This window comes from Notolepis coatsorum (genome assembly GCF_963971535.1).
Source record: "Notolepis coatsorum genome assembly, chromosome: 3".
NCBI classification, from domain to species: Eukaryota; Metazoa; Chordata; class Actinopteri; order Aulopiformes; family Paralepididae; genus Notolepis; species Notolepis coatsorum.
The window spans coordinates 85721637-85741608 of NC_140167.1; the positions used below are offsets into that span (position 1 = coordinate 85721637).

General features: G+C 47.4%; 1 protein-coding gene across 1 annotated transcript in view; it reads left to right on the forward strand.

Moving 5' to 3' along the window:
* Positions 1-3904: 3904 nt before the first annotated feature.
* dnai4 (dynein axonemal intermediate chain 4) overlaps positions 3905-19972 on the forward strand; it is a gene marked incomplete at both ends in the record, with an annotated part of 65175 nt that continues 49107 nt past the window's right edge. Inside the window, 2 exons of the mRNA XM_084311279.1 lie at positions 3905-3957; positions 4092-4242. Coding sequence (XP_084167405.1) covers positions 3905-3957; positions 4092-4242 — 204 coding nt within the window. The remainder of the gene's footprint in view (positions 3958-4091; positions 4243-19972) is intronic.

Here is a 19972-nt window from a genome sequence, read left to right on the forward strand (position 1 = left end):
GTAGCCGGGCATACTTTAGATTTAGTTTTCTCACATGGGTTAAACATTAAGAATGTCAACCTCCAGGATTTCCATCTGAGTGACCATAAGTGTATACTTTTTGATGTTTGTTTTAACTCTGATGTGCTCCCTCATAACCAGATGACGCACAGACGTATAATTAAGCAAAACTCTGCAGATACATTTTCAACATTATTTGACTGATGTTCTGTCCAATTGCAACGAGTTAGAGTCCCTTGTGCAGTCTTTTCATGACCAATGTTCCACTATTTTGGACATAGTTGCTCCTTTTAAATCCAGACCTGCCTCCCGTACCAATTCTACTCCCTGGTTCAATGAGTCTATCTGCAGTTTTAGACGTCAGTGTAGAAAGACAGAGCGTTTATGGAAAGCCTCCAAGCTTGAAGTCCACAGGTTACATCTCAAGGAGCTATTGATCCAGTTTAATGACATGATAAGGGATGCAAGAACTGCATATTTTGCTAATCTAATATCATCCAACAAGGGAAACTCAAGGGTTTTGTTTGAAACAATCAATACTATTGTTGCTCCTGTGCCTCCATGTGTACGTGTATATTCTTATACTGACTGTAATAACTTTTTGAATTATTTTGTGGATAAGGTCAGTGGTGTTAGAGCAGGCATCTGCCCCTCATGCATTTCTGACAGCCTTCCTACCACTGTCTCTCCTCCTCTCACGCTGCTAGACTCGTTCTCTCCAGTCACCTTAGAGCAGGTTTCCATAGTGCTGCACAAAACGAAACCCTCTTTTAATCCCCTTGATGCTGTTCCCTCATCCCTGATTTTAGAGGTCCTTGACTCAATTGGTCCCACAATTCTGTCAATAATTAACCGCTCTCTGGCATCAGGTTCTGTCCCTAGCCTTCTTAAACATGCCATAGTTCAACCTCTTTTAAAAAAGGCTAACCTAGACCCCTCTCTTCCTGAGAATTATAGACCAATCTCCAAACTACCTCTGCTGCTGTCCAAGGTGCTGGAGAAAATTGTGGCTGAGCAGCTTCTCATGGTTCTAGAAACCCATAATCTGCATGACCCATTCCAATCAGGCTTTCGGAAAATTTCATTCCACCGAAACAGCCCTTCTTAAGGTTACCAATGACATTGTAATGGCTGCAGATGATGGTAAACACTCACTATTCGTTTTATTGGACCTCAGCGCAGCCTTTGACACGGTTGATCATGTGGTTATGGTGCATAGGCTCAATGATGTGTTTGGGATCTCTGGGTCGGCACTGAGATGGTTCTCATCTTACCTAGCTGATAGAAGCTTTTCTGTGTCAGTGGGTCAGTTCATGTCGGACTCTACCCCACTGTCCTGTGGGGTTCCGCAGGGTTCTGTGCTAGGGCCAATGCTGTTCTCCCTATATATGATTCCCCTAAGCCAGATTATTAAACGTTTTAATGGAATATTTTATCAATTTTATGCGGATGACATCCAATTGTATTGTTCTTTTAAGCCCAGTGAGTGTAATCGTTTTTGCATTATTAATGAATGCATCGATGCCATCAAGAGCTGGATGGCTGATAATTTCCTTCAGCTTAATGCAAGTAAGACAGAAGCAGGGGCGGATTTAGGATTGTAGGAGATCCGGGGCTTAGCCCAGATAGGTGCCCGCGATAGCGGTCACGGATTTTTTTTACTTCGACACCACAACCTTTAACTTATACCACCACCTTAAAGTGGACAAAAGGCACTAGAGAACACTTAAATTCACACCCTTTAATTAATGAAGCAAACTATAATAATAATAATAATAATAATAATAATAATAATAATAATAATAATAATAATAATAATAATAATAATAATAATAATAATAATAATAATAATAATAATAATAATAATAATAATACACTGTTTGTATAGCACCTTTCATACAAGAATTGCAGCTCAAAGTGCTTCACAGCAGTACAAAAAGACAGGCATAAAATGAGCACAACATTGGCAGATCAAGAGCAATGCATAAAGTGCAGCCATAAAGCATAAAATAGATACAGTAGCAGTAAAATAGACAAAGTCAAGGTAAGACATAGAACATTAAATCACATTGTTTTTCATATTAGGATCTAAGATCTAGGGTTAACTCGCCGAACGTTGAGCGCCAGGACCTCATCGTTGTTTCTTTTATTCGATATTTCCATTCATAAAGACATGCCAGCAGCCTGTGTTATCACTGGGGATGGGTCTGAGATCTCAAAAGTCCAATACCGCCGCCTAACACCTTGCGGCCGCTATTGCACTCCATTTGAAACGATGTGGCTTGGTGTCTGTCATTTTGGAAATGACACCAGACCACCCTGAAACTACACTCATATTCACAACGGTATAAAACGGAAATGTATGGATGGAAAAATGATCTGTTTTTTGCATCTTGACCGGAAGAAATATATTATTAGATCCATAGCTATAATATATAATATAGCTTTAGGCCTGCAAACACAGCCACGTATCCCCATGTTAAAAGGCGCTGGCCTTTCAACAGTAACAGTAAAACAGCGCCAGCTGGCGCTGAAAGTGTTAATATGCGTCTTTGTTTACGGTTTGATTATCACTGATACAAAGTAAAATAGTGCAATGCAATAAAATAGTTGGTAAAATAGAATAAAATAATGCAATAATGCATTGCAATAAAATAGTTATCATCGTATTTTTTCGGGAGGCCGGTAAGGAGTGCATTACAGTAGTCGAGTCGGCTTGAGATAAAGGCATGGATCTGGTTTTTAGCGTCCTTTTGATTTATAAATGGCCGTACTTTAGCTATGTTTCTAAGGTGAAAGAATTATGTTTTTGTCAACTTGTTGATTGTGATTTAAAGCTTAGGTCTGAGTCTACCATAACACCAAGATTTAACTCACTCAAATACAGTTAGCAGCTGGATAGACTACAGATGGAAATTAGCTTCTGCTAAATCTGGTGCAAACATATTTTATTTTTTTTTTTTTTCTTTAAATAGATTCGGGGCTTTTCAGAAAACATTCGGGGCTTGAGCCCAAGTAGCCACCCCCTAGCCCCGCCCCTGCTCAGGAACAGTTTCTTTCCCTCAGCCGCCATCTCTCTGAACTCTGTGCCACGTTGCCTACATATAGGCTCTGTTACCCATACTGTACGACTCTGAACTCATATACTGTACTCTGTAATGTATGATAGCATGCACAACAGTCCTGTACAGTATATACTGCATATTTACATGTCTATCTTTATATTACCGCATATATACCCATATTTGAATATACCTGCATATAACCCCTCTATATACTTGCTTGTACACCTGCACATAACCCTTAGCTCTGTGTGATAGCATGTACTATAATGATGTTAATATTTATTCCCACTGCATATACTGTGTATATCCTCACCTGTCTGTACTTACCTGCACATAGTCCTTTACTATATCTAGTATATCTGTACACCTACTACTGTAGTTACGCTGCTGGCAGTGGCCATACTTTCTCTATTTATATAATACAATTCTGTACATCATCTGACTAGCACTACTGTACACACACTCATTTGTATAAATTGTACCCAGTTTAACCACCTGTACATTGTATACTGCTGTTGCACTTTACTGCTACTCTGGTCTGGTTGGACTTGGATGTCGTCGCCCCCCCCCCCCCCCCCCCCCCCCCCCTCGCGATCTCCATGTGTACGCTGGTATCCTGACGTCAGTGACCCTACCTTCTTTTATAGTTGCCTTGCTTGTCAATCAGGAGGACCTTACGGGAGGAGTGTGTTGCTATGGCAACTTTCAACAACTGCTGCAGTTGGAAGGTGGATAGCAGCGGCGCCACAACACAAACACAAACAACACGTTAATACACACAGGGACTTGCTTTCTCTGCAGTGAGGAAGGCATACAATATAAATATTATAATTATAAACATGTCTGTCACTGCAGCGAAAGTGAAGAAGTCTACTCTGAAGGTTAACGTCACGTAAGTAGTTGACGGAATCGATTCAGCAAATCTTCTAAAAGATGCTGCTAATCTACTAGCTAGGTAAAGTTACGTTAACGACACACTTTCTAATCTAACGTTACAGTGTGATGTTTTCCTTTTCTTGTTGTTAGGTCTTCCCGGGTGATAACCGGTTCAGGGCTATTCCGTGGTTCTGTGAGAGGTTCTGTGAGAGGTTCGAGCAGGAAGAGCTTCAGTCTGACCAGTGGCGACAGTAAGGTTCTGGACAAAAGCTCCAACCAAACGCCCAGACAACCCGTGCTGGTAACGTTTCATTTTGTTGATACATTTCATTCTTCAAATAAATAAAGTAATTATTATTATTATTATACCATATGTGTAGTATATCCCTTACCTGCCATAGTGTATTTAATATACCTGTATCACTACATAATAATACTGTAACGTTACATCTGATTATCATTATTACTCAGTAGTAGTAGTAGTAGTAGTAGTAGTAGTAGTAGTAGTAGTACTCATTTATATACTCCAGTTTAATCACCTGTACATTGTATATTACTATATTGCACTTTACTATTACATTTGCACTCTAGTTGGATGCCAGGCTTCTTTTCGTTGTACTGTACTTGTGCAGTTTGATTGATTGATAACTTTATTAACAGATTACAGAATGGGTACAGTGAGTACAGTACAGCTCAATACACACAATTGTTAAGGGGATGCAGACCAGAGAAAGACTTTCGTCTGGTTTACATCAGGGTCCCCCATTTTCAATTCATCATGACATTTATGACATACGCAACATACAGATATACAGATACATATCATACATTTACATATCATGACATTTATACAGTACTGTTACATTTGTGACATACAAGATATGCAAATATACAGTACTGTTTACTGTTAAGCAGAGATCCTAACAGAAAATATATACATACGAGGGGGGGGGGGGGGTTCTGACATTTACGGGGGCCAGTTTCAAATTGCAGCCTCCCGTAGAGTTGTTTTGAATGAGGGTAGGGATTCAAATTTCTTTTACGGCTGTGGGTAGGGCTTTCCACATTGATGTGGCATAATTGCGAAACGTGTTTAGTCCCTTGTTTGAGCCGGTTTAATGACAATACATTTGAATCAAATCAAATTATTACCGCAGAAGAAGTAGGGGTAGCAGTGACGTCAGTAGTGCACTTTACTTGGTAACGTTAGTTATAGCTCTAGTGATTGTGTCAAATGCAGCATTAGCAATAGTATAGTGTTCCTTATGGTTGTTCCCATGAAACATGAAGCCACAAACCCTCTCAAGTCCATTGAAAAATAGACACGTTGATAAAACACTGTAGGATAGTATAGTTTAACTGTCTTTAACTGTAAATGTATGATGTAAATGTCATGCCAGTTAGGGTACAGATCCTCACCTGCACCTTGTACTGTTTGTGATGGATCACAGTCTATGTGGGTTTGGTTTTAGTTTATTTCCTGTGTGCTTTGGATGTATCTTTGGTTGTCTCTTCTGAGCTGTCAATCACCAGACACCAGTTATATTTCGTATTGCATCGCGTCCCGCTCTGAGCCTTACGAGATACTTCTATCTCCTGTGATACCTAATGTATCTCCCACGAACAAAAAACACATGCACCCCACCTGTATGGGGCCTTGCCCCTTATGGTGGTACCACCCATATAACCATGACTCTGGTCATGAAACACCCTTCCTCTATTTTCGTCCCAGCGTATTGGATGCGTGCACCATACGAGCTAGCGGAATGAAAAGATTAAGGAAGATTAATAATGTTGAGGGCTTACCGGAGAGTTGTTTTTCCCTGGATTCTCTGGAGCTTGTTTCGGCGACACATGAGACCTATGCTGGTGGTTCCTCGGCTGACGGCGACGGACCGAGGGGCAGCGTACAAGGTTTGGCTAACGGGTCGGCTTGTACAAAGGTGAGGTCTGTGTCAGTAGGCGTCAATGTCGGTGTTGGTCGTGCTGTGGAGTATGTTTCGGCACCAGGGCCGGGGCGGCTTGGCGATCGTTCCACTGTAGTGGGCGATGTCTTGGCGATCCTGGAACATGCTGTTGACGCTAATGCTAATGCTACTGCTAATGCTAATGCTACTGCTGCTTCTTCTGCTAACGCTGATGTTGACGCTGGAATGTCTAATAATCCCCGCCGCGGGATTCCGCTTTTCCCTCCTCTTGCCACCTTCATTGATGAAGGTCAGTCGGTGGTGGGTGTGGGGGGGTTCGCTGAGCTCTATTTACCTTTTTTGCGGGTGAAGGGGCTGACGACGGGGTGCAGCCCGGGGGTACCTTGGCTAAGTAGCCAGGTAGCTTCTTTTTTGTGCCCAGGCGGGGATGAACGACGTTCCGCCCGGCCGTTGCTTGATAGCATGTCGGCTCGGAGGGTGGCAGTATGGACGAATGAGTGGTATACTGCTGCAGGATGGCATTTAGCGGCGGCCAGTGTTGTGGCTCAGCTGGCTACTTTCCTATCCAAGATGGCGTCGGGTTGTAGGTCTTTGGGTCCAACCGACACTATGAACGTGATTCATGTTTGTGGTGTTATAGAGATCTTGACTCAGTCGCAAGCTATAACTGCGGGGAGGATTCGGATGCTATCGACTTTGGTTGTTAGGCATGTTTGGTTGGAGCAGTCTCCTCTTGGGGAAGAGGATAGGTTTTCTCTCCTCACGACTCCTTTTTCCACAGATAGTCTTTTTGGGCGTTCTGTGGAGGAGCAGGCGGTTTTTGATTCGGGTCCTACACCGCCTCACGCTGTGCAGCCAGGGGTGGGAGCACGGTCTCGTCAACGACTGTGGCGAGATCCTCGACAGGCGGCCATGTTTCCCCCGCCAGTGGTGCCCTGGTTGGAGAATCGACAGGGTTTCGCAAGGCCGACAGTCTTGGCGGCCGAGGGATCGGCCATTTTGGGTGATTTCGGGGTTGGTAAACCACCCCGTCGTCATTTTGCCGCGAGCAGCCCGCTCCCCGTTCAGTCCGCTTTCTGTTACCCTCAGAAGCGGGGCTCTGAGTGTTCTCCTTTGGCTGCGGGCCGCGAACCTTCTTTGAAGCGTATGCGGCCCCATTCTTCACTTCTCATGGAGACAGGGGCTGACACCCAGTTGATGGCTGAGCCTGGGTCTGTCCGTGAGAATGTTCCGTCGTCGCGTGGTTCCTACACCGCAGGTTGTGGGTGGGTGGAACCTGGTGTTACAGCTGCCACTAGCTCCAGTGGTCAGCAGGGGGACTCGGTGCCTCTTCTGTTGAATGCTCAGCAGGGGTTACCCCGGCTTCGCCCTCGCCAGGCGGGGTATCGCGCTGTTGCCTCCCACTCCCGTCAAACCGGCAGTGGTCTGCAAAGGAGAGGCTGGCGTGATTTGAGTGGTAGCAATATCACTGCAGGGCTTCGGGTCTGGCTGCGGAACGGCTCCTCAGCGTGTGCTGGAGGGGTGTTCAGGGGGTGAGTGTGTGTCCACAAGTTTGATGACCGCTCCTCCCGTATCAAACCGGCCCTTTCTGTCGGGGTCCCCCCTTGGGTGCTTTGCACGACGGGGGGGACCGGGCCAATTATCTGCTGTTCCTTGCGGCCCAGCGTCAGTTGACGGCGGGGGTGCTGTGGGATTATATTCACATATGGCGACGGGAATGTCCCTTGAATCGGTGGATGAGGAGAACGTTAGAGGCGGGGCTGGTTTTGCAGTTTGCGCGGCCCCATCCTCCGTTCTCAGGTTTGGTGCCGACCCTATTGTTAGGGTCGGGCGCGGTGACAGCCCTGGCCGACGAGATCCAATCTCTGTTGGCGAAGCAGGCCGTCGTTGTGGTCCCGAGAGAGGACGCAATGTCAGGCGTCTACTCCCGTTATTTTCTGGTGCCCAAGAAAACTGGGGGGGTCAGACCTATACTGAATCTGTCCATGTTCAATCGGTTGATTGTAGTGAGACCGTTCAGGATGTTGACCGTCCGACTCCTTCTGCTTGCTGTCAGGAGGGGGGACTGGTTCACCTCCATAGACCTGAAGGATGCGTATTTTCACATACCCATTTTCCCTCCTCACAGGAAGTTCCTACGGTTCCTGTTTCAGGGCGTAGCGTACGAGTACCACAGAATGCCGTTCGGTTATTCTCTGGCTCCCCGCACATTCACCAAGTGCGTGGCGGCTGCTCTGGGGCCTTTACGTCGTCGGGGGATACGAGTTCTGTTCTATCTCGACGACATTCTGCTCCTCAGCCGTTCAGAGGAGGTTGCCAGGTCTCATACTCGACTGGTGGTGGAATTCCTCACCAGCCTGGGTTTTGCTGTGAATTGGAAGAAGAGTACCCCTCTTCCCAGTCAACAGGTGGAGTACTTGGGCTTGACATTGAGGTCGAAGCCCATGCTTGCGACCCTCTCGGAGCAGCGTCGGGGGGATCTCCGTCACGCGCTCGGGGGTTTCCGTCTGGGAGGGACGGTTACGGCGCTGCAGGTGATGCGTCTGCTGGGCCTTATGTCGGCGGCCCACACGGTGGTTCCTCTTGGCCTCCTCTTTATGAGGCGGATACAGAGGTGGTTTCTCTCTTTGAGAATAGATCCGGTGTGGGGCAAAGGGAGACGGTTGACGGTTCCTTTGTCGATATGGGGGGATCTCGCCCACTGGGGGAGGCTGGGTATCCTCTCCGCTGGGGTCCCCATGGGCAGCAGTGGCTCCCACGTCACGGTTTTCACCGACGCCTCTCTCACAGGTTGGGGAGGGGCGTTTCGGACCCACGCAGTGGGGGGCAGCTGGACGGGTTATGCCGACCCAGCTGTCCTGCATATCAATGTGTTGGAGTTGAAGGCGGTCCTCCTGGTCCTCAAACGGCTCGGCCACCTGGTGGTAGGCGAACACGTTTTGATCAGGACGGACAATGTGACGGCGGCGGCGTATATCAACAGGCAGGGTGGGACTCGTTCCGCCCGCCTGCTCCGGGTGGCGCGCGAACTGTTGCTATGGGCATCCCGCAGGCTGCGCAGTCTGCGGGCGCTCCACGTTCCTGGTACGGAAAATGTGGCGGCGGATATAATGTCTCGGGGCGGTCCTCGTCGCGACGAGTGGGAACTCCGCCCCGACATAGTCAGACAGATCTGGGATCGGTTCGGGGAGGCCTCGGTAGATCTGTTTGCGTGCCGACGTTCTCACAAGTGCCCCTTGTGGTTCTCGCTCAGTCGAGCGGATCATCCCCCCTTGGGGGTGGATGCCTTCTCGACCTTTCCGTGGCCGCCCGGTCTTCTGTACGCCTTCCCTCCTGTACAGCTGTTGAGTCAGCTGTTGGAGCGGATACGGAGGGAGCGCAGGACGGTGATCCTGGTCGCGCCGGACCGGGGCACGTCAGTGTGGTTCCCGGTCTTAATCCAGCTTCTGGTCGCTCCTCCTTGGGTCATTCCGTGGTCAGCGACGGCCCTCTCGCAGCACAACGGAGTGCTTGTCCAGCCTCCGGTGTTGGGTCAACGCCTGGTGGTGTGGCTGGTGGGAGGGTGAGTCTGGAGAGGATGGATCCCGCAGTGGTTGATACCATCCGGTGTGCGCATGCTCCCTCCACTGTCGCGGTTTACGCGGGCAGGTGGCGTGCGTTCCAGGAATGGTGTAAGGGGGGGGGCTGGGACCCAGTCTCCTGCCCCCTGGATGCTGTTCTGGGTTATCTCCAGTCTCTTCTTGGTAGGCTGTCGGCTTCGACAGTGAGGGTATATGCGGCAGCTATATCCTCCTGTCATGAGGGTTTTGAGGGGACTGTTTTGTTCAGCCACCCTCTTGTGAAGCATTTCCTGCTTGGCGCTTGACGCGTTAAGCCGGTGCAACGCTCCTTGGCTCCGACTTGGGATCTTCAATTGGTCCTCGGTCGGTTGTCCTTGGCCCCGTTTGAGCCGCTCGAGCAGGCGCCGTTGGGACGGCTGTCTTTCAAGACCGCGTTCCTACTGGCTGTCACTTCCGCTAAACGCGTGGGTGAGCTCTGTGCTCTCTCGGTACGTCCAGAGTGCCTGTCTTTTCGGACCGATTGCGGTGCCACTCTGCGACCTAATCCTGCTTTCGTGCCTAAGAATATCCGGAGTTCCTTCCGCTCCCGGGATATTGTGGTTCAGGCTTTTCGTCCTCCTCCTCACACTAGTGAGTTAGATGCGGGCCTTCACCTGTCATGTCCAGTCCGTGCTTTGGGGATTTACCTCAGCCGTACTCAGGACTTCAGGGTTACCGACCAGCTTTTTGTCTGTTACGGTGGGGCTCGTGCTGGTAAGGCACTGTCGAAGCAGCGCCTGTCCCATTGGTTGTGCGAGGGTATTGCCCTCTGCTACACGTTGGCTGGGCAGGATCCCCCTGGGGGCGTCAGGGCGCACTCCACTCGTGGGGTGGCTGCCTCTGCCGCTCTCCTGGGTGGGGCCTCGGTGGAGGACATCTGTGCTGCAGCTTCATGGTCCTCACCGGGCCCCTTTGTAAGGTTTTACCTCATGGACATGACCGGGGGTTCTGTCTCCCAGGCGGTTCTGGGGTCTGTGGCCTTTCCTGCTTCCCGTCCTTTGGTCGGGTAGCAGGAGTGTATGGGTATGGGCCGCAGTGTGTTGAGTCACACGTGGTTCCGCCTGTACGGTGTGTTCAAGGGGTTCTGGCTCCCTCTGGGATCCGAAACAGGCTGAGATCCAGACGCCACCGTACACCACTTCCCAGTATATTGCTAGCCAATGTACAATCAATAGACAATAAACTGGATGACATCCGAGCAAGGATTCAATATCAAAGAGACGTTAGGGACTGCAATGTCCTTTGCTTCACCGAAACATGGCTGACGCCGGAGGTTCCAGATCACGCGATTCAACCAGCGGATCACTTCTTTATCCATAGAAAGGATCGGTCATCATCAGAGTCCGGTAAACAACGTGGAGGAGGTATTGCCTTCATGTTTAACAAAAATTGGAGTGATCCAACGAACGTGAAGGAATTATCCAACCACTGCTCCCCAGAACTGGAATATATAACCATCAAGTGTCGTCCTTTCTTCCTCCCGAGGGAGTTAACGGCGATCGTCCTGATCGGAGTGTATATTCCACCGCAAGCCAGCAACAACAAGGTTGCGCTCTCCAGACTACACGACGAGGTAAATAGAATACAAGTGGCTAACGTTAACGCCGCCATTTTAGTACTGGGAGATTTCAATAGCGCCAATCTGAGAAAGGTATTGCCCGACTTCTATCAGCATGTGACTTGCAACACCAGAGGCGGTAACATCCTAGATCACTGTTACACGCAATTTAAAGGTGGCTACAAGGCTCATTCTGATAGTGGCTTCGGTAAGTCAGATCACGCATCAATTTTTCTTTCACCAAAGTATAGACAGAGAATTAAAAGTACTCCCGTAGTCTCGCGAGAGGTGCAGAAATGGGATGTGACGTCAGAGGATACGATCCGGTCAGTGTTTCACAACACAGACTGGAATGTGTTCCGCGACACAGATAACATTAATGCCTACACGGAGACAGTGCTGGACTATGTTTGTACTAGGGTGAAAGAAACAATCCCCACTACCAAAATGAAAGTTTACCCAAATCAAAAACCCTGGGTAGACAAATCCGTCCGTGAAGCTCTGAGAGAGCGCACCAAAGCATACAACGACGGCCTAGAGGCAGGCAACATGAATGACCACAAGGTGGCGCGATACAACGTAAGGAGGACTGTGTCAGAGGCCAAACGACGCTACAGGGATAAAATTGAACTCCAGTTTGAACAAGCTGACTCTAGAGCTATGTGGCAGGGGCTCAAAACGATGACAGACTACAAAGGCGCCTCCCTCAAACTGAACAGTGACATCTCCTTAGCAAATGACCTCAATACCTTCTATGCGAGGTTTGATGCTGGTAATAACAACACCAGCTCACAAGCCTCGGCAATGGGGGGGGGGGGTCGGCTGCTGATGGAGGCGCAGTGTTCAGGGTAACAGAGCATGAGGTGAGGCGGACCTTTAAAAAAGTGAATATCAGGAAGGCAGCAGGTCCAGACGGCATCCCCGGCCGCGTCCTAAAAGTCTGTGCCGACCAACTGGCCCCAGTATTCACTGACATATTTAACCTGTCCTTAGAACAGGCTGTCATCCCCACCTGCCTGAAGAAGTCCACTATTATCCCTGTACCCAAAAAATCCAAGCCTGCTTGCCTCAACGACTACCGCCCTGTAGCTCTCACCTCCATAGCCATGAAGTGCTTCGAGAAGCTAGTAAAGGGCTACATCTGCTCCTCCCTCCCCATCAACATGGACCCCCTGCAATTTGCATACCGCCCCAACAGGTCCACGGAGGACGCCATATCCCATGTGCTGCACACAGCAGCATCACACCTGGACAAGAGGCAGGGGAACTATGTGAGAATGCTATTCATCGACTACAGCTCGGCATTCAATACCATAGTCCCCTCCATACTCATAGCCAAGCTCAGGGACCTGGGCTTGGGCTATGACCTCTGCCAGTGGGTCTTGGACTTCCTGACTGGCAGACCCCAGGTGGTGAGAGCAGGCAACTGCACCTCCTCATCCATCACCCTCAACATAGGGGCCCCCCAGGGCTGTGTTCTGAGTCCCCTCCTCTACTCCCTGTACACACACGACTGTGTGGCTCAGCGGAGTAGCAATACAATCGTCAAATTTGCTGACGACACAGTGGTGGTGGGCCTGATCTCTGCCAACGACGAGAGGGCCTACCTGGAAGAGGTCAAGGTCCTGGCGGGATGGTGCCAGGAAAACAGCCTCTCCCTGAACGTCAGCAAAACAAAGGAGATGATTGTGGACTTCAGGAGGTCGGGGGTCAAGGACTACAGCCCCCTCAGCATCGACGGGGCACCGGTTGAGAGAGTCAACAGCTTCAAGTACCTCGGAGCCTACATATCCGAGGACTTGACATGGACCACACACATTAACAGTGTGGTGAAGAAGGCACGACAACGCCTCTACTTCCTCAGGCGCCTAAGGAAGTTCCAAGTCAGCCAGAAGATCCTTAAGAACTTCTACTCATGTACAATAGAGAGCATCTTGACCGGCAACATCACCTCCTGGTTTGGGAATAGCACTGCAAAAGACCAAAGCAGACTACAAAGAGTGACACGTTCAGCCGAACGCACAATTGGAGGGGGGCTCCCCACCCTCCAGAACATTTACTACAAGCGTTGCAAGGGCAAGGCTAAGAGAATCATTAAAGACTCCAGTCACCCGAACAACTGCCTCTTCGAACTGCTGCGGTCAGGCAAGCGATACAGAAGTCTTAAGGCGAGCACAGAAAGACTCAGAAGTAGCTTCTATCCCCAGGCCATCAGGCTGCTAAACGAACAATGAATGAACACTACACAACAACAACAACCACCAAACGCACATAGCACACACATCCACACGCACACACTCACTTTAAACAAACACACTGTAGCACCCACTCCACACACTTTATAGCACACACCCACTTTAAACAAACACACTGTAGCACCCACTCCCCACACTTTATATTTATGGATGAAGGATTGCACTACAACTCGTACACCTTACTGTAAATTGTACCTAAAATTGTACCTCATCCCATTTCTGCTTTGCACTAGATAGTACTGTACATTAGTACACTGCATAGTATTGTGTATTGTATATTATATGGTAACTCAGAACATTGTACATATGTCTATACCGAACACTGTGACCTCATTTTCTTCTTCTAAATTCATGCTATATTATGTTATTATGTTATTTGATACTATCTTGTCTAGCACAGTCTCTGGAGCGTAACAGTAAGAAGCATTTTGTATGAAAGTATTCTGTACTTCTGTATGACAACTATTAAAGAACTTGAACTTGAACTCTTGTTCGCATTCAGGTGGAGTTGACTGCGCCCCCCCTTCGTTAGGAAGGATGGGGTGACAGGGCTCCCCGCACCCCTTGATGTGGGCTTACGGGTCCTCAGGGGGTACATCTGTCGGGTCTCGCGCCCGCTCTTCCCCATTATCTCGTAAGGCTCAGAGCGGGACGCGATGCAATACGAAATATAACGATAGGTTATGTAGATAACCTAGTTATATTAGTATTGGCTAAGCGTCCCGCTCTGCGCGCCCTGAGTTCCCTCTTGAGGGATCTTTTCCTGGGACGGGTTTTTGGCGAGGAAGGGTGTTTCATGACCAGAGTCATGGTTATATGGGTGGTACCACCATAAGGGGCGGGGCCCCATACAGGTGGGGTGCATGTGTTTTTTGTTCGTGGGAGATACATTAGGTATCACAGGAGATAGAAGTATCTCGTAAGGCTCAGAGCGGGACGCTTAGCCAATACTAATATAACTAGGTTATCTACATAACCTATCGTTAATTGCCATGCGGCAGGGCAGGTGTGTGGGCTTGATTGCCACCTGATTGGTGTCAGGTGTGCAGTGCCTTTAAGTAGGTTTGTTTTCATGTGTTTCGCTTGTTCATTTCATGTTTTCCCTCAGTGTCCCAAGTTCATGTTTCTAATGTTTTCTCTGTCTGTAGTGCTTTTGGTTTCTTGTTTGTTTTCAACTGCTAGGCAGTGGTGGTTATTTTGAGGTATTTTATTCTGGTGTTCTGTGTTTTCTCTAGCTTTTATTTTGATTTATTTCAGTGTTCTTGTGTTTTCCCCTGCCCTATATCCGCTCTGCAATTCCAGTGGTTACCCCTGTGGGGTAACTTTAAGATTCCCCCTTTTGTGTGTCCTGACAGTTTACCTTTACTCATAGTATATATTCAGATTCAATTTCTTTATTGCCTTTATTTATTGTAAGTAACGCATATTGTATTATTATATAATTATTGTAACCAAGTCGACTGGTGTATTGCGGTATGATATAAACACAACAACAAGGAGTTTGTCGTTCTCAACGTATACACCCCTTATGAATGTCTACACAATGAGGATTATTATATGGACAAACGTGCTTTTATTAACTGCTTTATACAGGATAATGTCTGTACTTGCGTCTATGTGGTTGGTGATAGGAATGCTGACATCTCAGATATAAGATCTCTATTTGCTAGGCATTTGATTAAATTCTGTATTGACAGTGAACTCACAATTTCCAGCCAAGTGCTTCTGCCAGCGGACAGCTTTTCTTATATTAAGTTTAAGTTTATTTGGATCCCGATTAGCTGTTACAAATGGCAACAGCTACTCTTCCTGGGGTCCACACAAAACAACAAATACAAACAAACATCATAATAAAAAATAAAACCAACAATAAACATACGAAACAATATACATAACATAATCATATTAGTCAGAAGCCTGGCACACAACATCCTGGCTGGATCACTATATATGACCGGCCGATGCCCATGCCTCTATCTGCGCTCTATGGAGATTGTGTATGAGGCATCTTTTGAGCGATCACATCCCCTTTATTTGTTTAATTGATTTAGACAGTCTCCCTGAGTTGAGGGAGGTTAATTACAGCTCTAGGGTCCAATTCGACTGGTATAAACTCTCAGGCAGGCATGCGTTGTTCATGGGACGGGGTAGCACGGTGTGCAAGCTCACTCGCTATTTGCATATCAATAGCTCCGGTCGTCAGGTGTGTTAAATACGTTCTCAGACACATTCACACCTAACTTGTTGTGAAGACGTGTTACATTCCATTCGTAGACGCAATTAGGCACTGTCTTTAGTCTGTGCCCAAGCGAGGGGACATTAAATGCGCATTCGCGGGAGCGCGCGCGCGCGCCGGGAGCGCGCGTGCACGTGGTGCGTGTCACCCCAGATGATTTCAATAACGCACCACTGCTCTCAGGTGATGATGTCCTGTCTTATTATGGGAAAACTGAGGCTCTGCTTAAGGTGTCTTTATCGTACGATGCTATTCTGTGTTCAGATTTTAACTGTAAAGATATAGCTCACCACCATGACCTTTGTGCCATGTATGATGCCATTGTTAGAACATTGTGTAAAGCCAGTAGTCCCTACATTAGATATACAGGAAAGCAGGTAAGCCAGGTTGGAATAAACATGTACTGTAGCTCCCCATTGTGCTGCAGCTAGGGAAGCTTTCAACGATTGGGTACTGGCAGGCAGGCCCAGGCAGGGACCTGCTCTGGACCATAGACAGAATACACATGCCAGGTACAAAGCTGCCATTCAATATATCTCCAAACATGAACAACTCATGAGATCAGACTCTATGGCTGAGAAGCTTCTTAGCTGTAATGTCACTGGTTTTTGGAAGGAGGTTAAGGCCCTGAACCGAGGCAGTACGCTGCTACCGGGCATGGTTGAGGGAGTGTCGGGTGCTATCAACATAGCTGAGCTGTGGAGGCAGCATTATTCTGCTGTTTTTAACTGTGTTCAGAGTGACCCCTTTCAAGTGGGAAGCATCCCCAACAGTGAGTTAGTTGGAGTTACTGCTAACGAGGTGCCTCAAGAGTCAAGCTATAACCCAGCTTGCCGATAACAAGGCCAGTGGCCTTGATAATATTTCAGCAGAGCATCTGAAGTATGCGAGCCCCAGGGTTGCGCTCCTGCTCTCTATCTGCTTTACAGGCCTCATGACAAATGGGCTGCTGCCGGACTCCATGCTATTGGTCACTGTGGTGCCAGTTATCAAGGACAAGGCAGGAAAGGTGGGGAGTTTGGACAACTACCGACACATTGTGCTGGCCAGTCTACTTTCTAAAGTCTTAGAGAGAATTTTATTGGATCGTTTAAGTTCTTTTTTTAGTCACTTCTGAGTTCTGACAATCAGTTTGGGTTCAAAGCCAAGCATGGCACTGACCTTTGTATCTATGCTTTGAAAGAAGTTATTAATATTTATTACATGGCGTTTTAACATTCGCCGAAATGCTTGATTGTGATTGGTCAATAGTCCCCGACAGCGGTGAATTCTTTTTCGATAACCACCGGTGATTATTGTTTTTCGCAGCTGGAGTAATCAAGGCCACTGACACACACTGTTGCAGCTGCTCAGCATATGCACAGCTGCATTCAGTCATCAGTGCAAGCTGCCGGCGATGACAGCGGGAGCGACAGAACAGAACTGCGTCTGCATTTGATCTCGTAAAATGAATTAGGTATATTGTTAGTAAGTTAGCCATGTAATAAGCGGGATAATGTATAGCCTATACTCGGTCATTGTAGCAAAATAATTGACCTTCACTGACGTTTAGAACACCTCGGCGAGGCACCTCGGTATTTTAAACTCTGTGTCGGTAAATTATTTTGCGACAATGACCTCGTAGCTATACATTATCCCTTACGTATAAGGGCCGTGCCTGGTAATATTATTAGAATCCTGGCATTCTGGTATGCGAACCAGACCATGCAGGTCAGATGGGGTAACCGTCACGGTGACCAAATGCGTCCACATTTTTATAGGATTCTATCACATTTTCATAACAATAGCGAATATAACTTACCCTGCGCCGTTTTCATTGAGGTTTCTTACAAATTAACAATGTTTTATTTGTCCTTTTATATGTGGATAACATTAAAATCTTAAATTGTACCATTATGTTCCCGTTTAGACAACAAACATAACGCTAATGATGCACTTTTGTTAAGATAATTGGGTGACCATTCTCGATCACTGTACTCGGGTCCCGTTAATAGTTTAACGCTGTTCAGATCGCGTCAAAGAATAGACGCGTCCCAGTGACCTGTGACCTGTCTTGGGAATTGTATTCATGTTGTAGTTTTCAACATTTTCACCTTTTAATTTTAAACCAATGCTGCCATCTACTGACAACAGAAAGTGTTGTGTATCGTCAACTTGAGAGGCTACCCCCGCACTTCCGTAAACACCGTCGCCCAAAACACATTCTAGAGATTCCCACTTTTTACTGGGATTGGGGCGTGACCGAATTTGGTCCCAGACAATAAGAGTGATTGGTCTACGTTCCGTTAATACTAGGCTTGTTCGAGATGGGATAGGCGGACGCAGATCTGCGCAGGTTTTACTACGGCCTCGCCAAACGCGTTGCATGACGGTTAGAATGTTGTCCGACTTGCTCTGAAAATCTGACGAGACGAGGCGCGGAACTCCCGCGGGAGCGAGCCACAAGCAGCCTTCAGAGCGAGGCGCCACAGTACCTCTCAGCCGGCTGCTCCCGGCTGGGAAGCGACTTGCTACGGTCGGGCAAAGCGCCTATTGGCTCAGAAAGGTTGTCAGTCACCAGCCACGTGACAGCCAGGGAGTTATGAGACGTTTGATTGATTGATTGATTGAAAACGTTATTATGTTATGCGTTATCATCATATCATCATGATAAACTTCAAGCTGTCAGACACACACACACACACATGCGTCGTCTGACTCGTCTGTTTTGCCTCAATACTGTATATATAATTCTGTTTTGCCTCAATATACACAGTATACATATATATATTGATGCAAAACAGAATTATTCAGCAGTGTGTTGTGTGTGCGTGCGGCCAGGAGCGCGCAACAAGATGGTATACATTATGGTATATGAATAGTATATTCCACTATAGCAGTATATGGTGTGCTGTACATTTGAATCTGATCTAATTTTGCCATCGCATTATAATGAGCTGGACAGGTGTGTAATGTGTGTGTGGTGACGTGAAAGCGTATCTGCCACAGTGGTGCAGTGCTGGTATAACTCGGTATAACGGCGTTATACCTCGGTCACTGAGGCTGAAGTACGCGCAATCGCTTTTTACATGGCATTATCCAACCGGACTCCCGGAGAAGCATGCAGCTGCAGAGCCGCAGAGCCAGGGAATCTAGTAGACAAATCTAATTCACTAGTAGACGAGAGTAGCCGAGTGAAGCCGGGGGAGGAGTTAAAAGGGCGGACACTGCCGATTTCACGAGAGCCTCTCGCCTAGTCTCGCAGCATGGCCAGTGGTGCAGTGGCAAATTGACAGTAGGTCATGCACAGTGACCTTTTTTTTGGCTGCTCTCGTCCTGCAGCTGGATACTATTGCCAGACTAGGCGAGAGGCTCTCGTGAAATCGGCAGTGTCCGCCCTTTTAACTCCTCCCCCGGCTTCACTCGGCTACTCTCGTCTACTAGTCGAGGCAAACCGAAATCCATCTCGAACAAGCCTACTGTCTCTGCTCCTTTTGGTGTTGGGAATGGCGTCCAGCAGGAGTGGTTTCCCCTGCACTCTTACATTATATGAATGAACTTTCTGTACAGCTTGGCAATTGCTGAACGGGGTTATGTGTCATTGTGTGGTAACATGGTGGTGAATCACTTCATGTATGCTGATGATTTGGCCATCCTGTCGCCAAGTAGTAGTGGTTTCCAAGAGCTGCTCAATATCTGTTCTGATTATGGAGTAAGCAGGTATGATGTGAAATGCAACGCTAAGAAGAGTGTCATTCTGATTTGCAGGACTAAAAGCGATAAGGATATTTCTTTTCCTTCTTTTTATCTGTCTGGGCTGCAGGTGCTAGCCGACGTCTGCTGTAGTACAAAATATTTGGGTCACATTATTGCTGATCAAATTAGTGATGATGATGATGACATGTGCCGACAGCGGCGAGTACTGTATGCTCAAGCTAACATGCCGAGGAAGAAGTTACATTAAATGTAATTTAATTTAATTTTCTGCTCTGATGGGGTGGAAATGAACCTGTTTAGGGCCTATTGCACTCCTCTCTATACTGCCCCCTTGTGGGTCAAGTTTAAGCAGGCTAGCTTTCATAAGCTATTATGATTGCCTGAGGATTCTGCTGAGGAAGCCTAGGTGCTGCTGCAGCGCCAGTGAAATGTTTTGTGGTGCTTGAGTTAACTCCTTTCATGCTCTGCTGAGACACCTGATGTATAAATGTATCTGTCGTCTAAATGTGTCTCAGAACAGGATCATCCTGTTTCTGTGACTCAACCTATAGTCTCAGTGACCTCAAGTTCCAGTCCTGTATCTGGAAGTATTGGTACAGTGCCCTGTTGTAGAGCTGCTATTGGTTTATGTTTTTATTATTGTGATGTAATTTGTTGATTATGTCTGTGTTTTTTTTTTTTTTTTTTTACTCTGTGGACCCTGTGTCTGTTAATAAAGATGATTGATCGATAGCCGATAGGGCATACAGACCGTCATGT